The sequence below is a fragment of the Neodiprion virginianus genome, chromosome 7 (assembly GCF_021901495.1).
Source record: "Neodiprion virginianus isolate iyNeoVirg1 chromosome 7, iyNeoVirg1.1, whole genome shotgun sequence".
NCBI classification, from domain to species: Eukaryota; Metazoa; Arthropoda; class Insecta; order Hymenoptera; family Diprionidae; genus Neodiprion; species Neodiprion virginianus.
This window is the reverse complement of record NC_060883.1, coordinates 4,121,933-4,146,627: the sequence shown is the minus strand read 5'-3', so window position 1 is coordinate 4,146,627 and position 24,695 is coordinate 4,121,933. Positions and strand designations below refer to the sequence as shown.

Below are 24,695 nucleotides of genomic sequence, written 5' to 3'. Positions count from 1 at the left end.
AACGTGATTTAATCATTTGTTTCCATTTTAAGTTAAAGAGGTCAAATCACCAAAGTAAAAATATCGACAAGGTTAAATAAGTCTGTAGAATGATTTTAAATTTATTATTATTATTTTATTTTTTTTTCTCCTTTCCACAAGTTGATGGGTCTTCATCGAAACGTAATATTTTTGTAATTTTTACAAAAGTTCGTGCGATTAATAATTCGCATAATACATTGAACGTAATGACAAAAAGAATTTCAAATCTGCGATTTTAATTTTTCTTTTTTTTTTATGTCCGTCTTTCGTCGAGTGTTTTTTATATGAATCTTTCGGTATGAGGCACAAAAATTTAGATATTCCTGGAAACAGGCGATTCTCTGCAATTCCACCGAAATCCACAAGAATATTACTTTTCGGTCTTATTAGCGACCAATAAAACTTTTGTACAATAATCAGCTGTTCAATTTTGGGTTCAATTTTTCCCAAACAAAATGAGGCATGCAAGCAACATGAGAAAAAAAAAAATCATCTTTGGGTTTAAACTTAAGGGATCATTTCTTACCCTTTGAATTGCCGAAATGGATCCCAGGAAAAAAATAATTAGCGACTAAAAATACTTTTGTATAATAATCAATTATTCAGTTATTCAATCTCTAGTTCAATTTCCATGTAAAAAAAAAAAAAAAAAACAATGAGAGATGCCAACAACAGCGAGAAACATAAAATAAATAAGAAAAAAAGAATCACTGCACTGTCCATTAGTGAAAAATTTAATAGGTTTTTGTGTCAATAAATTTTTCATCAACTTCAGGGGTGTTTCTTACCCCTTGGATGGCCGAATTGTTTCTCAATAAAAAAAAAACACGCTTCGGATAGTTTTCGACGCTTGGCAAAAAATTGCCAACGTCCGCTCTTCGCTCAGGTTAGTTGCGGTTGACCGGAAACGGAAATTTCCTCGTCTCGCGGACACGCGGCACGTTGCACAAAAGAGCAACGACGTTACGAGCGGCGTACATAGAGCGATTTCGGAGAGCGGCGAAGAGACGCTCGGGGCGCGGTTTGCGTGTTAAAGTACAATAGTTGCATGATTACTGATTACAAACGACCGCGTCAGGCGGTCCTGTAATTGTTTCATTATGTAGCCGAGGTTCAAAAGGTCGGGTTTCGGCTGGTCCTCGGGCCCGTGCAAGCTCTCTGTTGTATATGTTTCGTTTCGCAGCTTGCAATGTTGGATTAGCGACGGTTCGTCGGTCCGAATCGACGGTGGAACAGGACTTGCGTGAATGCCGATAGAATTCACCCCTTTTCACCCTCACCCTCCGATTTCAATGCCTCCGGACAGAGATAGAAACGCTTCGTGTTGCCAGCCAAAGTTTTAACGAACCACGAGCAATTAAGCCCTGCGTTACGCAAATTCGCTACCTGGTACAAGTGTTTTTTTTTTTTTGGTTTTCTATTTATTTTCAAACCACGAAACATTCGGAGATGAGGACTCTTTTTATTTTTCATTTTCGTCTATTTCAGTTGTTGTCAGAACTGGGTAGCAATATTTCAATTTCAGTACAATATACACCGAGAAAAATTTCATTTTTTACAGTAATTTGAAAAATTCAGTAAAACGGGTATCGTCAAAAAAACTGTTTGAACATTGTTGGTAACCATTTTGCGCTATCGTCGATCATTTTTTAGTAATTGCAACGTAAAATCGGTTTGCGCGGCTTGCTCTACTTTTTTAGTTAAACAAGGCTTTAACGTTGTGGTAAGAAAATAATTAAGAACCGAACGGTAACTGGAACTCAAAATTTCTCTCAGTGTAAATGTGCTGAATGTTGTTTACAACAAACGTATTTCGAATGAGTTGAATTGTTTGTTTTTATTGGTAATTAATCGTCGCAGGGGGAAATTTAACGGTTGTATTTTACGTTTCGACTCAGTGAATGATGATGTATCGTGTAGAGTCGTATTTTAAAAAAGGATTTATACCGAACGTAAGTTCTTGCAGACATAAAACATCAGACTTCTGGGCCACAGGTGTAACTATTATATACATATATTCATGTATCCGGCTTACATCTAATCTGCAGAAGCGAAAGAAACTTGAGAGTAACAAATACGGGATTACTTCTTATCCTGGAAATTTGTTCGGGCCATTTATCGTCTTTTCATAACGACGCTATCAATTTAAAAACGCTTCTTTTACACGGTTTGAACGAAAATAGAAGCAAGTATAAATTATGTATTATTGAATTTTTTATTTTCAATCAAAGATCTAGCGATGGAACGAAATTTTGATTTCACGAGATTACGGAGAGCTTTTCACGGATTTCAACATTACTACGCACAGCTGTAACTAATTTGCGAGGGTCCGTATCTTTGTTCCATTCAAAATCCAGCATCCTGACGCGATTTTAATTCACGTAGAACAGCTGGTTTTGAAATAACATTACTGGGGCAAAAATTATTTCTTGATTATAATACACTGGCCGAGCAGACTTGCACCGTTCCCAACATCCGCGAACCCTTTATAAAAGCAGCGAAAGCTACCCGCGAGGAATGACGAAGAGGGTGATATTTCGGCGGCGGTAAAACGAAGGAGAGCTGTTGTGGTCCGCTGTCGGAGAAACGGAAGAAAGTTTATTTAATTAAAACTGTACAAGGGTTTTCGCAAACACTTTGGAATAAGTGGCACAGTTGCCCGGAGCTTGCGGTTCAATTGTCCCTCCTGCGCAGTCCGGAAGCTCTGCTTTGTTTCCCTTATTTCAAGTTCAGCAGTCGTTTGTGTTTCTCATTTCGAGGGTCGGACAATGTTACTTGGAGTGACCGTCAGCGAAGGGAACGGTAACACATGCAGGGGCGGGGTTGAAGCTTTTGAAGCTTCGAATTTGACAAAATTCCCAAATTCTGTGATGTGAAGGCGTCGTCTCATCAATTTCCGTCTTCCGCTTTACTTTATTACGATTATTTAATTATTTGGTTCGTTGCGAAAAGTCTGATCAATTTATCTTGAGATAAATTGGTGATTTTTTTGAGATGTTTCCTTTCAAGTTTTGTGAATTTCGAAATCTTTAGCCGGTGGTTAAATCCTGGTCTTTGGTTCTCTGGAAGACTTTTCCTTTCGGATAAACCAAAGTTGCCGGAATCTCTCTGTTGAACTTTCACAACGGAGGTGGAACGGCTTAAATCGAACAATTAATTCAAATAAACTATTCCAGTGCACTCGATGATACCAGCGATACGAATCTCGGGAATAATTTTATTTACTATTCGCAAAACGTCTCCGTTTCCTTTATAATAACCTCCTTTTTCCAACGATCCCGTGAAAAGAGCGCTGTTTGTCAAACTTGAACTTATTTTCTATCGATCAAACATTTACAAATCACTCGGAATTAACTCGGGAACTAATTTGCAAACTGTAAACCAATGACCAAGTCTTGCCAGGGCAACTTGAAGTGAAGAAATCAAGCTTTGGAGAAACAACAAAGTTTTAAATGTTCGAAGAGCTGACGGCTCAAAGTAAATTGAAATACACTCATACATCGTAGTTTACTCAACGAGTGAGTGTAAAAAAAGAGAAAAACCGAAAATCAGAATTTCCAGGATTCCAAACGTAAAAACATCGAAAATCCAAAACAAAGAATGATCAAAGTGACGAAATTTCACCGAGCCAGAAATTCGCAGAACTGAAAATGTTCGATCCTTCGGAATCTCGATGTTTCAGATATTCAAATTTTCACATTCTCGCACTTTCGGCACTTTGTCTCGTCGGATTTCCACCGTTCCGGCATTTTGTCGTTCCGGAACTTTGAACGTCGTCGCGTTTCGGACGATTCAAAACTTAGAAGTTTCCTCAAAGTTAGATTTCTATCCTTCAAGCTTCGCCACCAAAAATTTCCCGAATTCAGCGCTTTCGGAACTTTTCAAATTCGGAATTTCAACTCCACCCCCACATGTATACCACACCTTTCACTCTTTCATCGTGAAGACAGTGCCAAGAACCGCGTTTCAAGAATTCAAGACGAACGAAACAAACCCAACTAACAATGTCCGCTGTCCATTAGGTACTCGGCAAGAAACATCCGATCGCGACGTTATACGAGCATCCTACGGTTTTAAAGCCGTTGGTTACTTCGTTACTTCTCTGACGGCAACGGCAAGTCCATAAAAGACCGCTAGATTCACTTGCAGTCGTTACTTGACCGAGTTTGCCAAGGTTTCGCAATTTTAACAGCTGCTCTTATCGCTCGAAATGCTCTTCTCTCCAATTCGTCAAATGTGACAACTTTTCTAACCGAAACTTTACCCGTCCCGATTACATCCGAGGTTGGTTATGCTTCACAAGCGCGATTTTCATAACAGTAAATGGAATTGTTACACTGAGAGAAATTTCTTGTTCCGATTACCGTTCAGTCCTTAACTATTTTCATTTTTATAGTTGCTACCGGAACTCGGCGACGGCAGCTTATAACTATCGTTATTTTTACAATTAAAAAAATATCATAATGTCGTTCAATTTCACCCCAATACGTATATAAAATTTTTTTATCAATAAATTGAAATGTCTCTTCACGAAAAATTCTTGAAGATGAGAATGGAATCGAGAAAACTACTTCACGCTTCACCTTTTCATCCGATTCAAAAACGATGTAGATATCACGTATCAATCTCGATATTCATTTGCAGCCGGGATGCTGGAATTGTAGCAAACGAATGGACCGGAATTTGCGTATGAATTTTAATGGAACCGAGAACCGTGCGACCAGAGAATCACGTTTTCCATTCGATTTGCTCATTTAAATTCAGCAGTTACAAGGATAGGGCTGTTTAAACAAATCCAAAACTGATACGACCGATGTGTGTTTAATACTTTAAGCAAGAAATCTGCACACGTTGGGATTGTATTTCGAAACTGAGTTTCGCTGCAGCGATTAGCCGCAGAGTCGTTGTACGTACGATGTTTGGATAAGATATGAAATTGATAACGAAGAAGCGTTTCTTCTTGACCTCGCCAATGAGATAAAATAATAAATAATGAAAAGGAAGCGAATTAAACAAAGTTAAACGATAAATAAGCAAAAATAAAGTGAGTATTTCCTTCAAACGTAATTATATGCATATAATTAATCCAATTTATATTGTAATTAAACCGTACAACTCGGATATTTTAATTCAATATTATACTCGATGTAATTGTATTTAGAGTGTAACGAAGTTTGCTCATCAATTCTCGAGCTGACACGAATTTAGAAGCGAAACGGGATTCGACCACGTTAAACACTGCAGAGAAATAAATGAGGTGAGTACATCGATCTCAATTGACGTAAATTTGATTTCATCGTGGAAAAAAATCCTCTGATCATCCTTTAATTCATTCCCATCTTTATGCTGCGGATGAATACACCCTGATGAATTTCTTATTAGATTATGAAAATGTTTCAATGGCTCGTAGTTTGTTCGTAATATTAATAACTTCTTCTTGTTTTTGTTCGAAGTATGTTAAGTTGTAGAGGTTTAATAAAAAAAATAAAATAAAAAATTAAAACACTTGGAGCAATTTGAGTTTGAGGGATTTGTTATTCATAGTTTCAAGAACATTTTAGAATTTTTTCATCAAAATTTATAACAAAATTGAGGCATATAGACAAGAATAAAATGAATCGAGCCTAGTTGAGAGTAGAGTAAACCTCGTAAACTGATTTTGCGTTGCAACAACCAAAAAAGGATCGACGATAGCGCAAAATGTTTTTCCTAATTCCAACAATATTAAAAAAGTTTTTTAAACGATACTTGTTTCATTGAATTTTTCTAGTTACTGTAGCAATTGAAATTTTTCTCAGTTTTTAACCCCATCAACGAGCAGGAAAAGCCTTCCGTTCGTCCAGGAAAAATTGTTTTCCCAAAAAACGAACTGTTCTTATATTTGCCCATAAAGGCGGGGCGTCGACGTTGATGAAATTAATTTTCCAAATCCATCACTCTACCAGGAAATGTATACACGTATAATACGGTCCGCGGGATTTATCGAGGTAGAACCTGCTGCGCGGTTCGATATCAGTAACGAGCTTGTACTTCTCCCTAATTAGACCACCCGAGCAAATATAACGAAGGAGATTACCCACCGCTGCAGGCGCTGTTTGTTTTCCTTAGCACTGTGTCAGGGTTCATTATAGATGTGCTTTGAATTTAAACGACACCGGAATCGTTCGTCCGTCGATCATCCTTTGCATCCGAGTAGGTTCGTTACTCGTACTTTGACTCTTTAAGCCTGAGTACAAAAACAAAGCTCTTCATCCACGGAGCTACGGAACGTTTTAAATATCGTATGAAAAATTCTGAAACGATATTTTATATACCGGGAGAATCTCTCGAAACTTGAAAATCAACCGCGCATGCGCCAAATAATTGAATCTCACTGGTCGGCGAAATCTTCACGCAGCGATATTCTTGTCCGCGATTCAGGCTGGCCAACGTACGAAAAATGTGTACGTTTGAATGTTCAAAGAGCATAAGCATTGAATTCCGACCGTTCTTTGAAGAATCAACTTTCCGATCCGACAACAAACGCTTCCCAAACCCTTCCGAGTCGCTACCTCGATTATTTGAGATTCTAACCTCGAAATTTCGTATCGACTACATCGCCGGCAGAAACAGTTTGACAGCTGAAAACTCGGGATGGCCAGCCTGCGCGAAGAGCCGATAAAACTCGCGCATGCGCGGTTAATTTTCAAGTTTCGAGAGATTTTTCCGGCATATGACGATGCATGGTATCGGTTGCTTTTATGCCGGGTATTATATGTATAGTCACGCAATTTTCCAACCGAGACTGTCGATATTGCCGAGAAAATTGTGTACGATCCGCCGCACGTTTCACTTGTGTTGACAAAAGGCAGATCCATACGTTGGTTCGAGGAGCGCCAAGTTGAATCCTGAGATAGTGGAAGGAACTTCCGTTTGTTAGGGGAGAATACAGTTTCATCTCGGTAAGATTCCTTTGTTTGTATTTCCGTTAAATGTATACCTATACCATACTTTATTGTACTATAGTATACTCGTTCCCCCATTAAGGAGTCTCTCCGAAAGTGGCACAGTTGACGCTTCTTAACAAAATCTGCATAACTGTATAATATATGTATACCTGGAGTATAATAATATCTTGGGAGACATTTTCAAGGAGAGGAAATGCTTCGTGCTTCTACCGATGCATTGACCGACATAAAACTGGGACACATGCTTTGTATTTTACGCGGAAATTCACGGATGATGGAGAAAATTTCTCGAGAGCATCGGACAGACGCCTGACTGTAACGGATTATGAGACACGTTGTACGAGAGATAGATACATAGATAGATATGAATTATTGTATCCATATCGATGTTGGGCAAGTATATGTAAAGACAGAAAATTAATACAGGATAGGCAGCAAGAAGAACAAAAAGAGAAAAAGCAAGAAACCAGACAGAAAAGATAACTTGAAACAGGTAAGATCAGTAAATAAAAGTTAAGAGAAGAAATTAAAGTAGATCACAGTGGAGAGTACATTGAAGGGAGAGAGAGAGAGAGAGAGAGATTTGGCAGGTTGAACCACAAAAACATAGTATTTTTTAACCGATCCAATTGGAGCAGTTTTCTCACAACGAGAAATGAAAATGTAATTTTTACAATTGAAATCAAAATAAAACCATAAGAATAAAACGCCAAGTCACCCCTTGACATGCCTTACTTTGCCTTACTCAATTTTTCTAGTTACTGTAACAAACGAAATTTTTCCCAATGTATAACATATCACAAAAGAAATCAGTCTATTATTGTTTCAGCGCAGCTTTGTTTAAAACATATTTTCGAAAAATCGATCTTCAACTTGAAGCAGTCGTCATTTCGTTTTCGCCTGACTATTTCCTGACGACGACAAGTCATTTCACGATCGTACGGTTGGCACCCTGTGTTCAACCATAGTCACAACCAATAAGCTCGACTTTCTGCCGGAGGTAAGTCAAACATGATTCGACCACGTGTTACACGCGATCCAAACTCTCGTTCTTTGGAAGACCTCGGAAACTTTGGCAATGTTCAAGTGTCACGTTATACGTCGCACGGTCTTTAACGAGCACCGAAACAACTCTTCACATCCGGCTACGATCCTGGATCTGCGGACCAGACTTATTTGCGAAGAAAATCGAGGGTACGCGAATCCGAGGATGGATGTGCTGGTGGCGTGTCGTCTTGGAAAGCAACGTCTAGCTACGCGTAATTAACGAGACTTCTCTCTCTCTCTCTCTCTCTCTCTCTCTCTCTCTCTCTCTCTCTCACAAGCACGAGTGCTCGTACGTACGTCAGCTAGTATTTACTGGTATCGGGATTTCGGTGAAGCTACGCGCGATGCCGCTACACGATCCTCGTAAGTGAGATTTAGTGCGTAAGATTACCCCTGATCCTTTGAGGCTTTCGAAGGCTCGTCTGACGTCACGTTGAGACCCGTCGTTCAGCTTGATGGTCTCTTGATTCCACCCACCCCCTCCCACCTCCCCTCCTCCCGTAATCCCCATACTTCGATTTTAATGCCTGTCTGGGATCCGATCGTGATAATTATATGCCGTTTCCGGAGACTCGTGAAAACCGTAAATTTTTACCACCCTCCGAGGCTTCTTAACACAGGACTCCATTCCTTGTCTATGGAAATTACGCCAATCTTACACAGTACGAAAAGCATCGTGCTGAAAATTACGATTTTTTTCATCCATACGGAGATTTTACGTTAAGATCTGCGGAAAAATTAGAAACCGCTCAAGTCCGAACCGCGAACTGAGAAGTCTACTTCGAGTCGTGAACAAATTAATCGTGCGAAACTAACTATTCTATCTGGTAACTTCAAAACGTGATACCCGAGGTTGATACAAAGAGTAATTTCACGATGTTATTTCGCCAGCTGAACGCTTGCCAGAATTTATCGCTGATATACGGTACCGCTGGTTCGTCCATAAAATAGTAATAAGAGAGATAAAAAAAAAAAGGAAAAAGAAAAAGAACACGAATCGAAAAGAAAGTAGTGTACAGGGTAAATGTTTACCTCTGCCGAGGCATCTCCAGCTACCAAAGTGGACTTCAAACGTCCTCCTCTAAGAGGGATGTCGTTATAGGCACCTGTGCTCAACTTGTTTCGGGTTTCTAAGTACCGACCCACAGGTTCATTTGTTGGAAATATGCACGGCGTGGGATTAGCCATTACTCACGTGGTAAACGGGGAGTTTTACTCGTCTGTAAAATTTTCAAATTTATTCATGGATCGACGAAATTCAAGTGTTTTACTCCGTAAGACACGAATATACGACCATAATTCGAATTTCGTTGTGTTTTTCGACCACATGTTTATTAATCTTTTCATATCCAATCTCGCACAATTTAGAAATCGATTTTTTGACCGATCAACGAACGATTCAAATTCAACGTATTTCGTCGTAATTTTTTAACATGATAAAATCCCGGCCCAAAGTTTCAAACAATCAACTTTAACCGGCTTCAGAAACGTCTGACAATTTTTATCAGCCGCCATATTTGCTGGAAAACGCTTCCTAAGTTCCGAAATTAACGATGCTTGGAAAATATGTTCAATTATATCTCTGAATACAATCTTCGATTTATCTCACTTTATTTATTATCAAGCGTCGCGAATTATTGATGAATTATTGCCAATTCGCACAGTCGTACAAAAAGCTGATTAACAAACCGCAAACATGTTTATCATTATTTATAGATACATGTAACGTAAAATATGTGGATAGAATGTTTCCCCGTAAACTCTTGCTGTATCTTTATTTGTTGTTTTTTCTCCACCGTCAGATAGGTTTCGTTTATTTCTTTACTCTCCGGTCTTCTGAGAAAAAAAAAACCAGTCAAAACGTAAAAAAAAATAAAAATAACTTGGGAAAAGTTTTAGCCAGCTACCAGATGGCGAACTCCGCGAGCCCTTCGCATTCGTGGGCACGAGGAAGAAGAAAGAACATGATTTCATTTAAACTTATTTACTCCGAGTGTTTCGAATTAATTTGCCGAACGAAAGAAACTTTTTTATACATACATATACATATACATACATATACTCGTATACTATAAATTCAGGATCGTTTCGTCTATAAATTTCATCTCGTCTGCTCTTTGACAACGTGCAAAATTCTACACATTATTTCACTGTAGATTACTATAGCATAAGATACTTGTTACTATTTTTTATGAAACTTGCTTATCTATGAAATTTTTTAACGATTTAATAATTATAAAATCGTCTCTCAAATTTTTGTCATCTTAGCTTTCGTCGTTCGTATTTTCTCTGCTTTATTTCTGTTGCACGTATATTACTAGTCGAGTATATGAATTGTTTCGACAGCGTGATAAAAATATCTCGAGGTTTTTCCAACGGTCTTTTCCTTATCTCCTAACCTTTGATACAAACTCCATGCATTATTAATAAACGTTCGTCGAAGAGAGTGGTTGAGAATTTCGTATTTCGTAAAAAGTACATTCGCGTTAAATATTTGGCCAACCCGCTGACCGTGAAAATTTTACTAACTAGCGCCTCGCCGAGTTTCAAAGTCAAATTATCAATTACTGACGTAGAACTAAATGGGGTTCCCGGGTTATAGGAAATATTTCACTCCCGGAATATTCTATATACCGCTATTAGAGATATTATTATCATTATTTCCAATCTAATTAACCCTCGAACTCGGCGTTTCTCTACCAAATTGGAAAACCTCGTTTGGTCGTCGTTTAGCTACCGAAACAGAAAAAGAAGATGAAAAAAAAACAGAAAACAAAAAAAAAAAAAAAAGTAAGAAGAAAAGAAATGAATCTGCCAGACGTGAACATGTATATATATTTTTTTCCGCAAAGAAGCCAAGTCAAGTACAGTTTACAGAAAAAGTGATTGAATTGATCAAATATTTTAAACTATCGGAAAAGATTTTATTATGAGAGCGGCGAGAAAGCGAAAAAAAAAAAAAAAAAAACAAGAATGAAATACAGGTATAAACGAATATTAGTTGAAACGATTATAGAACGATTTCAATATAAAGGTCGGAAATAAAAATTTCTCGCAGTGTTGACGTAATAGTTAATAATTGAATTTATTTATATTTTTCTCCACTGGCGTTTCTCGGATATCTTCTTTATCGACGGTGTGGCGAACCTTAAGGGTTGTTGACCTCCGGTCTTCGAGTAAAGACCTCTTACCTCCTGTCCTCGGAATTTTCTGCAGCAATCCGAGGACAAGAGTGCTCTTTGGAACTTTGTTACGGTTTGGATCAACGGGATTAAAGGACTTCGGAGTGCCTTTTCCTCTTTATCGAGACACTCGATGAAGCGTCCGAGTTTCTCAGAGACAAGCGAGGACCGGAACAAAGAAGAACGGTGCGCGAAGTGCTTCGAGGATATCGAGAGAAAATTGAAAAATTATAGATGAAAAGAATAATTATAATTCGCACGATTGCGAAAGGTCGATAAATTTTCTGTTCGTATTCATCGAATGAAAAATATTTAATTTGGCAATCTTCTATCGTCCAATGCGCGCTTTTTGACACGACCAAAAAAGTCAATGACGGAAGTGAAAATTCTCCCAGAGTAGGCGAGCAGCTTCCGGAATTTATCATCCGGCCAGGATGTTCATATTTATTAATGTTAAAAGTGCACAAAATTTTCTCAGGGTGGATAAAGAAGTAAATAAATATATTTTTAATACTTTCGGGATCCGCTTGACTCAATAAAGTTGAAACACTTTTTTACTCATCCTCAGAATTTCTTTCGTTGAACGAAACTTGTTTGAGAATAATTTTTTGGCGAGTTGGAAAATCGAGTCATTTCAATCAAAATTTTTGTTACTTGTCAAAATAATCTATAAAAAGTTTCTCTATTCGAATGCAAGAAAGTCGGCGTTATTTGGAAGAATGATAAAATTTGAATAAGTATGGGAAAAAATTAAAGATGCAGAATCTCAAAGTTTCAAGGTTGAGAATTTGGGGAAATCGGTGCTCAGAAATCCATTTTAGAGGGTTAAATACCTTTGTTCTAAAATGATTCGCTTTGCAATTTTGAAACGAAATGATTGCAGGTTCAATTACTTCCAGGCGTGTAGGATCGAACAAATTTAATTCACCGACCCAATTCGCCATATTCCAGGTATTCGATTCCTTTTTCAAAATTCGTCATGTATCCGTATTATTTTCGTTCAACAGATAAATAAATCACTGTCGGTTAAATTACCCAATTTCGCGTTTGAAACAAAAAATTTGACGAATGGTTAACATCCGGAACGGAATGAAGAGCCCTCGCATTGTAAATCAGCAATACGTCACGTCTATAAAAGCAGGAGGGGTTCGAACTTGTAGATTACAAACACACGTAACTCATACATACATATATAATATGCATATTCCAAGCGGTATTTTCTGGATTTAATAAAGGCGGAAGTCATATTTCGAATCACTCCGCATTTCCATTCAGCGGTCAAAATTGACGGTCGAAATAAATCACCCGAAAATCAGAGACGAGTTATCAAAAAAGAAAGTCCTCTCATCGAACACAATAATAATCGTAAAAAAAAAAAAAAAAAAAAAGAAAAATCACTGCAGCTAAATACATCATCAATTAACAAACTTTTAACTTGTGTAATAATTTTGAGCAAATGTTTGATTCATCCCTTTCGTTTTCACTTTTCCACACAGAAAATCTACACCCTGTGTGGTTTTCGATTGTTTTTTAATTTGCAAAAAGGAGCAGCCGAAGATTAAGCAGAGAAATATAGTGTGAATAAAGTTTGATAAAGTGGTTGGAACTCGGACGCCGTGTGCGGTTGTGCAGGTCCATTACGAAACTCGTAAACTTTCCTGTTACATCGGAGCTGGCCGTCTGTCTATTTCAAGTTCCCGAAGGTTAATAACCATCAAGAAACAACTATCCCCAAGAACAATATCTCAGTTTCATACTTAACAGATAGTTTTCTCATGCCGTATATCAGAACTGAAAATGTTCATTCGTAAAATCAGTGTAGAATTGTTTCGTTAATAATATTGAACAAATAGCTGTTCGATAATTTTCAAATCGCATCGCAACTAATTAAAAATTTCACCCAAGTCGACTTAGGTTACAATTAGAATCGTTCAACATCGATTGGTGTTAATAAATGTTTACGATAAGAATCGACATTTCTGAAACGTTTTTTTTTCAAAAATATCTAAACACCGCGGCACTGCATGATTTTTTTTTTTTTTTTTTTTGCACGATTCAGTCGAAACGTCTTAGGAATATACGACAATTTATCGTATTCACAAGGATTTTGTCATAATCATGACTTTTGATTGCGTCGGCGTGATCAAACATTCGATTAAAATACGTTCAATATTTAATTGAATAATATAAATCGTTCAATTTTCGAAAATAATTTTTGATCATTTCAATTTATTTCTACCGTTTCAATTCAACTGATCGGTTATTTCTCAAAACTGGATAATAAGCGAATAGCTATTAATTGCTAAGGAAAAAACAGAAGGCAAGAATAAGAAAGAAAGAAGAAAAAAAATAAATAAAGTGAAATAAAAAAAACGTTGCCGCACAAAAAGTGTGCAAATATTTGTACGAAAATTTAATACCTTCGCCGTATACTTCATCCGACAAGGTTGGTGGAAATTTTAGAAGCTGGGTAAATTTCCGCAGAGTTGTTTTTCCCATTGTGAATGAGATGGAAGAGAGAAAGGTGAAGAATGATCGATTAACTCGGTCGGAAGAGAGAGAGAGAGAGAGAGAGAGAGAGAGAGAGAGAGAGAGAGAGAGAGAGAGTGTGTGTGCAGAAATGCAGGTTGCACCTGCTGCTTTCAAGAGTTTTGCAGAAAAATTTATTAACACGCTCGGCAACAAGCCGCAGTGAATTTTGCACACGATTTTTAATTTTCTCTCAAAACATTACCGCTGTACGTATATACCTGTATACACAGATTGTTTAGTTGTTTTTTCAGCAGGTTAATAGCTTCACCTCGTCGTCGTTTCGTTGCGAGGCTCAATAGCCGGCTAAAAATGTACCAATTTAATACCGAAGTGTGGATTCCCTCTCGAGGTGCAAAGCAATGGGTTCAACGCGACTGCAGTTCGGTATTTTTCTTTCTTTTTCCTTTTGTTTTTTACGTTGCAAACAAATTTTCGCGCCATCCATTCGCCCGGTTTTGCTCTCGTATATTGAAAATTATTTCATTATTTTGACACTCGGCGAGGATCGTTCGTTGAAATCCGGCACCGTTGAAGTTATCTCGAAATTCATTTCATAGAGGGAGAGGATTTCGTTCACTGGTAATACATGGTTCGCGTACGCGTGGAAAACTGTTACAATTGGTTTGTTTTGTGGGGTGAAGGATGAAGAAATAAAACAAAAAAAAAAAAAAAACGGTAAGAAGGAAAGAAAAACTACGAAAGTAAAAACCTCGAAACAGATAAGCGTACACGCGAAAATCGGATCAGCGACAAACGTTACCTGACAGACAAAAGAACAACGCAGTTTTTTACCTAGACATAGCCAAAATAATTCTCGATATTGCCTCGTAGGACTTAAACGCATATTTTTCTAAATCACTTTTTTCAAACTGGAAGGACAGATTACTCGAACACCGTTGCGTGGATCGATTTGAAATTTTGACAGTAACTTCGCAATTATATTCTTTATGGAAGCCTTTTTTTTTTTTAATTGAATGCAATCTCTTTCTTTTATCGACAATTTACCGCTTAATTATTGGTCAGATATAAATGCACTTTTTCAAAAGCGCACAATTTCTACGAAATTTGATATATAGAGTATAAATTTTTTTCGTTTCCTGTTGCAAGTTTTATATTTTACGAGAAATCCGTTCGCCCATGTAGGAGTTTAAAAAAAAGACGGTTCGACACCGCCATTTTGTATGAAAATGATAATAAAATAATTTTTTTTCTCGTGCTTCAATACGTGTTAAATAAACCCTCTGAAAACAAATTCTGTCCCTTTTTCGATACTACTAAAATAAATCGTCAAAGTTAGGCCTTTTTTTCAGCCGTTCGAGTGCGATGAGAAAAATTTCATTCGTTACAGTAACTAGAAAAATTGAGTAAAACGTGTTTGAATATTGTTGGAATTACGAAAAACGGTTGCAAGAAAATATAGCAACAGCGATCGTAATGGGAAAGAATAGTAACGGATACCAGACTTTCCGGTGACAGCTAGAAAACTAATTTTCATTTTGTACCTGGAACTATATTTCTCGATTGTGATAAAAAATGAAAACAGTCAAGGACCGAGCGGTAACCGGAACTAAAAATTTCTCTCATCGTGGAGTTACCCCTTAAATTCGAGAAATTTGCACCTTGAAATCCGATATAATTTCCGAGTATCATCAAGACGTCATATAATACGTAAAGAGGGAGTTGACAGTGACGTGGGATTCACGACGTAGTTCCGCGATACAACGGGATTTCAGGTAACCTCGACTAATTACTTGATCTTCTATTCGGAACGAGTGCCGGAGCAATTAATAGTTCCAAGTTTTAATTAAGACTTCGTTACGCCATGCACCCCTCCGACTCGAGATTCTAGAAAGTTGTACAGCGAGTCGGTTTTCCTTCACCCTCGAGGGTGAACGACGCGTCACGCGTCGTTGAAGCCATACAAAACTAATTTTTACGCAAACACCGATACTCGATAAAAAGCTTCGAATATCCTCACACGTCATTAATTATGAATTAATATGACGTGTAATGAAATTTTAACAAATCCGATGATACGCGGAGCCGATATTTTTTCACCAAAATTTCAAACAGCCCCGTGTAACGATACCATCCTCCGGCGGAGAGCGTTGAAATTCAACGGAGAGAAGTTGCTTCTAATCCCATTTCACGGGACAGAAGAGCCGAATTTGCGGAGCTTTGTTCGGTCCTTCGATTCGATAATTTTCCCAAATTTCGCCGATAATGAGTCACGGCGTTCACGGAATTACAGAGAATCGTCCGAACTGTTCTGGACTACCAACGATATCGAATTAAACCCCCCCCTCCTCCATCGCCCCCTCCTTAGTACGTATAAACGTTAACTAATATAATGGAATTCTATGATCTATGGGTATAAAGTAGCTTTCTCTCCTTCCGCCGATCGTCTACCAGGAGGAATTAGTCCCTCGGCCCTTTACCTCGGAACGCGCAATTGATTTGGATGGGGGTTCAATCATGTCAATCTAGGCTTTCATTAACCCTCTTCTCTGTATGGACTGTACCATCGATGTACAGTCTATCCTCAAACTGACAGCGACGTTGAAATTTAATACACGCAAAGTTCCGAAACTAATACCAAATCAGTTCGATCGACCACCATTATACACGACGTGTCCAGTTTTGATGAGGAAAATGATCCAATTGGATGTCGAAAATATGACCATGGATGACGTTACGTAATTTCATTTTTCACATTTTCCATCATCCGGGCCTTCTGATCGGTTGGCAAAGTTTAATCAACCAGTCAGAATGTTTGTAGGGTGGAAAATGTGAAATTACATAATTGAACCCCTGAGAATAGTTGGCCGTTAACAGTGAACACAGAAAAGCTTCTCATTATGCGTCTATATCGTACGATCACTAAAAGTACAGATCACGAAATTGGTACGACTGGGGAAATTCAAATCCGGAGTAAAAGAAGAACCGAGAAATGTGATTCGACTATTCTTTGTACCCAATGGTAGGTTAAATTCATTGAAGGATGGTCAATTCGTGGTACTAAGAGTAGTAAAACTACTAGATAAGGGAAAAAGCAGCAGCATGGAAACTTGGGATATGAGAAATATCGTATCCGATTAATCAGGACATTTTTTCTGTAACCGAAGGAAAGACGACTTCGAGCATAACCTCTACACCGTGGATATTCATGGTGAGACCTTCACGAACAGGAGTTGAAATTGTATGAAACGGTCTTTAATCGTATTTTCATGCCGTATACATTCATTCGCAGAATTTCCTTCCAACATTATTTTTCTTCCTCCAAGTTAATGCCAAGAATTTCAATTCCGTGCACTTATACACGTACTGGTTAACCATGAGACGTACGGAACGAAGAGATTATTGTGAGAGTCCGTTAACCTCGCGTGGTAAGGTTCACTCAATACTTCTGTTACCCTCCAGACCTGCAGCGTCGAGAGACGCGCATTTGCGGTTATTATTATTCATCCGCAAAGTTGTATTTAATCGAGGATTAAACGTCGTCGTCGTCGAGAAACGTCAACGAAGTATAAAGAAATCCGAACAGCAGTCTAGTTTTCAGTTCGGGGAACGTTTTCGCGAAATTTACCAGTCAAGTCGACCCAGACCAACGGAAAAAGCGACGAGGTATTCACGCATAGATCGGGTGACAAGCGATTGCAATGATTGAAACGATTTCAACCGATTTCAAATAAATTCAACGGTTTTCATGCGATTTTATGCGATTTCAAGTCATTTAACGTGGAGTGATTTTAACCGACGCAAGTGATTTCGAGCGATGTTAAAGTGGCTGGATTCCAAAATGGTTTGCAGCTCCAACAACTGAATATCTCCTCGGGAAAAAAGTCACCTTCGAAAACAAGTCTTCGTATTTCTCATATCAGACACACGCATCCTGAACATTGAATTCAAGTCACCCTTTGGACACTGATTTCCTTAGCGTTCCATTCATCGAGTAAGATGATTGCTTATACTCACTGTTCAGCTCAATGATGACCGTAGTTGTCGGCGGACTTGCCAGAGCTGTGTTAGTCGCTCTGCAGGCCAATCTGGCGTGGTGATGCCTCCTCGTAAGTCGTTCAAGGGTCACGCGATTGGTGGTCAAGGTCGAACTCTCACCTTTCGACCCATGGCTTTCTCGCACTTCGTACGAAGCGTCTATCATTTTTGATTCGAGATACCACGCAACGCTTGGTCGCGGTCTTCCTGCAACAAAAAATATACCCACACTCATGATTCAATCGTTCCCAGACCAAAGTACACTCGCAGAAAATTAAAAGAGACTCGATGTTTTATCCTCAACTCAATCCCGTTGAGTAGAAAGTATCGTTGAATATTAATTGGCATTAGGAATTGAAAATTACTGAACAAACTGGCATCGTAATATTTTGAGCTCAGCTCTTCGTTAGGAGATAACAACTAGGGCAGGTACATGTATCAAGAGTCAGAATTCTTGGTACATCGTACGTACATGTAATTTATGCTCGTTATAAAAACGCAGTAATGGAACAAACACAACTCCAACCATGCATCTGGTTACGAATTTCCATTTTCCGACAACATCGAGCTGGTGGAAGAAAAATACTCTTCTAAAAATGACATCCCGACCCGTAATGTTCAGTATTTTCACAGCATATATATCATTCGTCAGACTACTTTTTTCTCCTAACCAGGACAAAGAACGAATATCATCCTCCAAAGACCAACTGCCAAGTGGTTACATCTGGTAGCTACTCGCAGACCGCGAGTATTCAGAGAACTCTGACCTAGCGACAGGAATGGACTATATTTCATGTTGACAACCTTGACGTGCCAACAGTTGCCACTTGAATAAAATCGTCACCTGAAAGGATCCCTTTACCCTTACGGTGGGTTCCTGAAAGGGAACTGTTCTGCCTAACGTGAATTCGATGAGTTTCGATGAAATGAATTAACTACGAAGTGATTCGTAACACATTGAATGCAAGGTGCAGGGTTTTCACCCTCCGAGGTAACGTCTCAGCGTAAGAATTCACGCAACGTCTTGCCGTGGATTTATTAAATTGTTCATCCGTCCGTACACTGAGAGAAATTCTTATTTCCGGTTACCGCTCAGTCCTTGACTATTCTCATTTTTTACCAAAATCGACAAATATCATTCTAGTTAGAAAATGAAAATTAGTTTTCTAGCTGTTACCAGAAACTCCAGTATCCGTTACTATTCTTTCTCATTACGATCACTGTTGCTGTATTTTCTTGCAACCGTTGCGAAAATTTAATGCTCGCGCAAGAACAAATTGACGTTGTAGCCTTGTTTAACTAAAAAAGTAGATTAAACCTCGCAAACTGATTTTGCGTTGCAATAGCCAAAAAAATGATCGACAATAGCGCGAAATAGTTACGCGTACCTCATTTTTCGTAATTTCAACAATATTCAAACAGTTTTTTCAGCGATACTTGTTTTACTCAATTTTTCTAGTTACCACGACAAATGAAACGTTTCTCAGTTTAATGCCGTTCGGATTTTCGTACAACATTCGGGTTTGGTTCCGCATTATGCGGTTCGTCCGTAGGATGCAGGCGGGATGAGTTGATCGTGGCATAATAGGTTGAACCGCCCATGGATACCTTGCATGGGAAAATGAGTGGACGAAGCGTCGAGCGTTATCTTCCGGCAAATTATATATTCTGTCTCCGGTGCATTACCACGGTCTGGTGATCACCTCGAATTCAAGCATCCTGCAGGAATGCTCTCTGATTGTCTCGTCCTGCCGCTGAGCGCACGAACCAACGAGTCCATTAATCGCGTACGGAATGAGAGAATCAGTTTCCACCGACTTGGACCACCGCATACCGAGTCGTATGAGAACTCGGGAAATTCCGGAAGCATATTTCAGCGATGAAATTTATACTCGAGTTTTACTTCGTTTATTTCTTTTTTTTTTTTTTTTATCATTTCGCAAAGGATTTTATTTCCAAAACCGAAGAGACGAAGGATACAAACTGTTCGAATTTGATATTTCATCGTCTGGATACGACATTGGTATGGTAATATACGAGATACCGGGAAAAGGGACTTCAAAGCCAAAGATGTGGAATTTAAAGCTTTATAACAAGAGGAAATGGATCATCGAATTCAATCTCTTAAAATCCTTCTACGATGCGATCTCCTCCTTCGTTGAGTAATGCCTGCTCTTCAGCTGTTCGCTTTGATCTCCGGCAATATCTTCGACTCTTCGACGAATTCCCGACATCGATTCATCCGAAGGCAGATAGATGGTATAATAGAGGACAGGATGTGGAGAGTTGATTTTTCGCGAAATGAGATACGTTGACGTATTTGCTGGACAGTACGATAAAACGAGGCAGAAAATTCTGTACTGATCCGTGAGAAAAGCTCGATTCAAAAAACATCATAAGAAAATGAAACAAGCTCAGTGTTAATTGAGGGGTAACGCTACTTAAGAATTTTGGAAAATTTGATATTTTTTTACTTTTGGCTTAAACAGTATTTTCGGGTCAAACAAAAAAAAATAAAAATATCCTGCTGGTTCTATAATAAAAAGCTTTTCTATTTAATGTTTATTTTATGGTCAAAAATAGATTCAATTTTTCAAACATTCGACATTTCTATAAAATTTTATGAAATAAAAAAAAAAAAAATCCCTACGTAGTTCCACAGGCAACAGTATATAATTTATAAAATTTTTTAGTTTTTTGTGCCAGATTTTATACCTTACGAGAAATCCGTTTAAAAATAAAGCGATTTCAAAGATTGGCTCTGTCGCCGCAATTTTGCAAAAAAATGGTAATAAATTTTTCTTTTCCTCGTACTTCAATACGCGTTGAACAAACCGTCTGAAAATAAATCCTATTCCTTTCTCCATACTCCTAAAACAAATCGTCATCTTTGGGCCCTTTTTTCGGCCGTTAGAGTTGCGTTAGCCCTTAAACTACTAGCAGAATCTGAGATGCGGGTGGTTCACTTTCGAGCGTAGGTAAACATTATCGCGTGAACGTTGCTCATTAAAACAGCCAGAGTATTCCGAGTGTAATTAGGATGAACGACAAGGTAGAATTTGCTGCTGCAGCTGCATCGCGTTACGTTAGCGCAGCTTTCGGTCCTGTATGAACAGCAGGGATTCGTCAGTTTCGACGGCAGCCCGGAACGCGGTAACCGTCTGCTTTCCCGCCCCCTCGTTAATTACCACCTCAAAATGAGGACCTATCCATTCGCATGGATCCCATCTATCCGAATCTGAGCTGCAGCCAGTTTGAGGTGTCGTTGAAATTTCAACATCATCAGTGTCAAAACTTGTTGCTTTTACTCCCGAGTCGACCAAAAATTTTACTTTCTTTTACCTGCACTGAGAAAAATTTCATCTGTTACAGTAACTAGAAAAATTCGGTATGGAAGGTATCGTTGAAGAAAGTGTTTGAATATCGTTGGATTTGCGAAAAACGAGGTACGCGTAACCATTTTGCGCTTGCGAGAAAATATAGCAACGGTGATCGTAATGAGAAAGAATAGTAACGGATACTAGACTTTCCGGTAACAGCTGGAAAACTAATTTTCATTTTCTACCTGGAACTATATTTTTCGATTGTGGTATAAAATGAAAATAATCAAGGACTGAGCGGTAACAGAAACTAAAAATTTCGCGAAGTGTGAAAAGCGGGACGAAAACCGCACATTATTCCCTTGTAACTTTTTTTCCTCTTATGCGGGAAAAAAGCAGGATTTTTCTCTCGCATTTGCGGGAAATATGAGACCGCGGAAATAATCTCCGACTTTATGATAGCACAATTTATTGTTACTTCGTTAAGGTAGTTGGACAGTAATTTTGGAAAAGTTTAATTGACATGTGTTTTATGACCTTTTCTTTCCTGGACTTACATTTTAGTTTAAAGTTTCATCTCTGCATAAGTTATTCATCTGTAAAATATTTTAGCACTCTTGTTCTTCTCTTATTCTCGTATGTAGGATAGGAATACCGCATAATATCTCATGCTTCAAATTTCCTGGCATTCAACGAATCTCAAAAATATCCTAAGCTAAATGATTTCATTCAAATGTCGAATTTTTTCCGAATAATTTTTACAAGGATTTCGCAAGATTTTAGAATCATTCAAAAAAGGTGATCAACGAGTTTTGCTTAGACATCGACAAACTTTACAAGTCCAATAAAGATTTGATTGATGCTGTAAAATTTTCACAATCTTGCTTTAAAGTTCTGTGGTATTTCACAAGATATTCAACAAATTTATTTCATTCGCATGTTTTCAAGAATAACATCGTTCACAGAGACTTCTTTAGCTCGCCGATTTTAAACGGCTCCGTAACAATTTTCGGAGCAACAAATTTCAGAGTATTTCGCGCGATTTTACATATACACGATGGCTGACCCGGGTAGTTAATGAAACTTGATGAGATGAAATGAGATTAGGAGAGACTTTCATAGCACCCTCGGGATTTCACGGGACTCTTAACATATCGGTCGAAACCGGACTTGAAGGGCGATCGCACCCTCGAGTATGACGCTAATTTGCATTCGGGGGTGGTGGAAGGTTGACCGGAAGAATGTAAGAAAGGCTTCTCGACCTACGGAGTATAATAATATATGATAAAGTTTTTCGGTGTTGCAGATCAATAATAGAGAAGCAAAATTCTCATTTTACAATGAAATTTTCTAAAATATAATCCGTAGAAGAATGGGAATAAAAACGATTGAAAATTGCTGAAGAATACTTGCATTGGCATGAATGAAATTGAAATTCAGAAAAAAGGAACAGTTAATCAGACTCCAATCATGTCCAGGGCAATCAACTAGAATTACATGCTCAAATGCACAAAAAAAAAATTAATAAAATTACTAATAGATTTTGCAAATCATTACTGGAAAAATTAAGTGACAAATACTTTTGTTTGTCTGGTTATTTCGGTACGATGATCAGCGTTGCCAATTTATCACACGAATATTTATTTATATGGAGAAAAAATAATTCTTCATATTTATCATTTTAAAGAGTGATGTTTGACGGTATTGAAAGTCAATAAATACAGGAACGCATAATGCATTTCATTTTTTTTACTTTATAATACTATAGACAATTGTGTAGAACCCTAAAACCGCATATTCCTGCTTTTCTTCGACTTTCACGACCGGTAAGTGTGCGAATTTTTGAGTCTAGAAAATCAACTCGTGGGTCTTTTTTTCAGAGAACTTAATGCCCTACAAGGACATGCCTTGAAATTTTTTTTATCTCAAACGGTTCAAAAGTTATATCATTTTTACCGAAAAAAAAATTCTCTGCCCGTTGTTTAAATGGAAAATTTCAAATGTCCAGCGACACCTTTTAATATTGATCTAAAAATTTTACCAAACGAGTGAATTTTTTTCTCAATAAACAGGTCCTTTCAAGACCATAGATTCGACAGGTTAGTTTTGGGTAAAGTGCAAAATGCTCGTTCGAGTTTGTATACCGAAGCGAGACTTTGTCTCTTAGGTCTGAAGTTGAACGACGCTAATGGGTGCACGAATTTGTCTCGGGTTTGTTATACAACCTCTGACAATCCGGGCAACACAATGCACGTCGGAGTTTTAAACGCGTTTGCGAATTTGCAAATGCAGATGATGCGGCAAGGCAACCGGTGGAAATGACGCCTGGCATGCCTCTCCGCTTATTATACACATGCATGCATGTATGCTCGTGCCACGATGCAATTCGCAAAGCTTCGTTACGTACCCCGCGATGAAACACGCGCAAAACTTTACCACAGGATTCTCTGTAACGTTACGGAAAATTCCCACCTCGTCAGCCTGAGGTAACGAAGTCAGTCGTCGCAGCTTCGCTTTGTTTTCCTGACAAGAATCGTTACGATTTTAGTCGTAATTCAACCAACGCTTAACGCAGTTACGCGAAATTAATGAAAACACGCTGGCCCTCGACACGTTTTAATTATACAATATAATTGAACACTTCAAATTGCATTTTTCTCTAAATTCATAGATTCGATTATTTTTTTTTAAATTTTTTTTTCAAATAGTTAGATCGATTATTCAACAGAGTGGTAAAATATTTGACGCTCATAAAAAAAAAGTACTCGATCATTCGCGAAGGATAAAAACTCGACTTGAAGTATTATTATCATCATCATCGTCATCATCATCGCGCAATCGTTACTCTGCATTTATGAAAGAAAACGAAAATTTGAAATAAACTTAAACACTTGGAATAATATTAAAAACCGATAATCAGTTAGTACACCATACAATAATATATTCATATTGTTTTTAACTTTTTGAATACTTCGCACAATGATCAAAGAAAAAAAAAGAAAGTGCATTCCGTTCGTAATGAGTCCGTTTAATTAACTTGTAAGTTTAATTACGCTCCCGTGTGAGTAATTGCTGAATTTTTAACACGACAATTCAATATGAACTCAATCGTGAATCATTAACGTCAGAAAATTATCTCGAACCAAACCTTGAAGAATAGTTAATGCGTTTTCAAAAGGTTTGAGAGAAAAATGAGAAAAGTTTTCAACGACTTCTTGTTGTTCAATTAGTTCCGTGTATTTTTTTTTCTTTGTTTTTTTTTTAATCCATCGATCGACATTTACGCCTGATGAAAATATTATGCGAAACCATTGGACATCACTTGACAAAACGATGTAATCATTTTGTAATGTTTCAAACGTTTATAAAACGTTGGAAAACTGTACAAATTTCAATTAGTCCTGAAAATGTCAGGTAATATTGAAAGACTTTGAATAACTCTACGTGCCTACGGATGAATGACTTCAACGTGACTTGAATCGAGTTTGCAGATTCAAAAATTGTTATGAACTGTTGCGGAAGATCAACAATAACTTTTGACGATCTTCAAGAGTTTACTTAATTTCGTAATCTGTTGTTCAAAGGTACGCTATAATCTGATGTATTATTTGTAATCTTTTGTGTTCCTTGAACTCTTCAGTATTCGCTCA

General features: G+C 37.9%; 1 protein-coding gene across 4 annotated transcripts in view; it reads right to left on the bottom strand.

The window, feature by feature from the left end:
• The window catches only part of LOC124308603 (hemicentin-2-like), a 162,407-nt gene that overhangs the window by 53,888 nt on the left and 83,824 nt on the right, over positions 1–24,695 (bottom strand). For all 4 annotated transcript variants that reach the window (XM_046771442.1, XM_046771443.1, XM_046771440.1 and 1 more), the window contains one exon: positions 17,705–17,932. In XM_046771442.1, the coding sequence (XP_046627398.1) occupies positions 17,705–17,932 (228 nt within the window). The remainder of the gene's footprint in view (positions 1–17,704; positions 17,933–24,695) is intronic.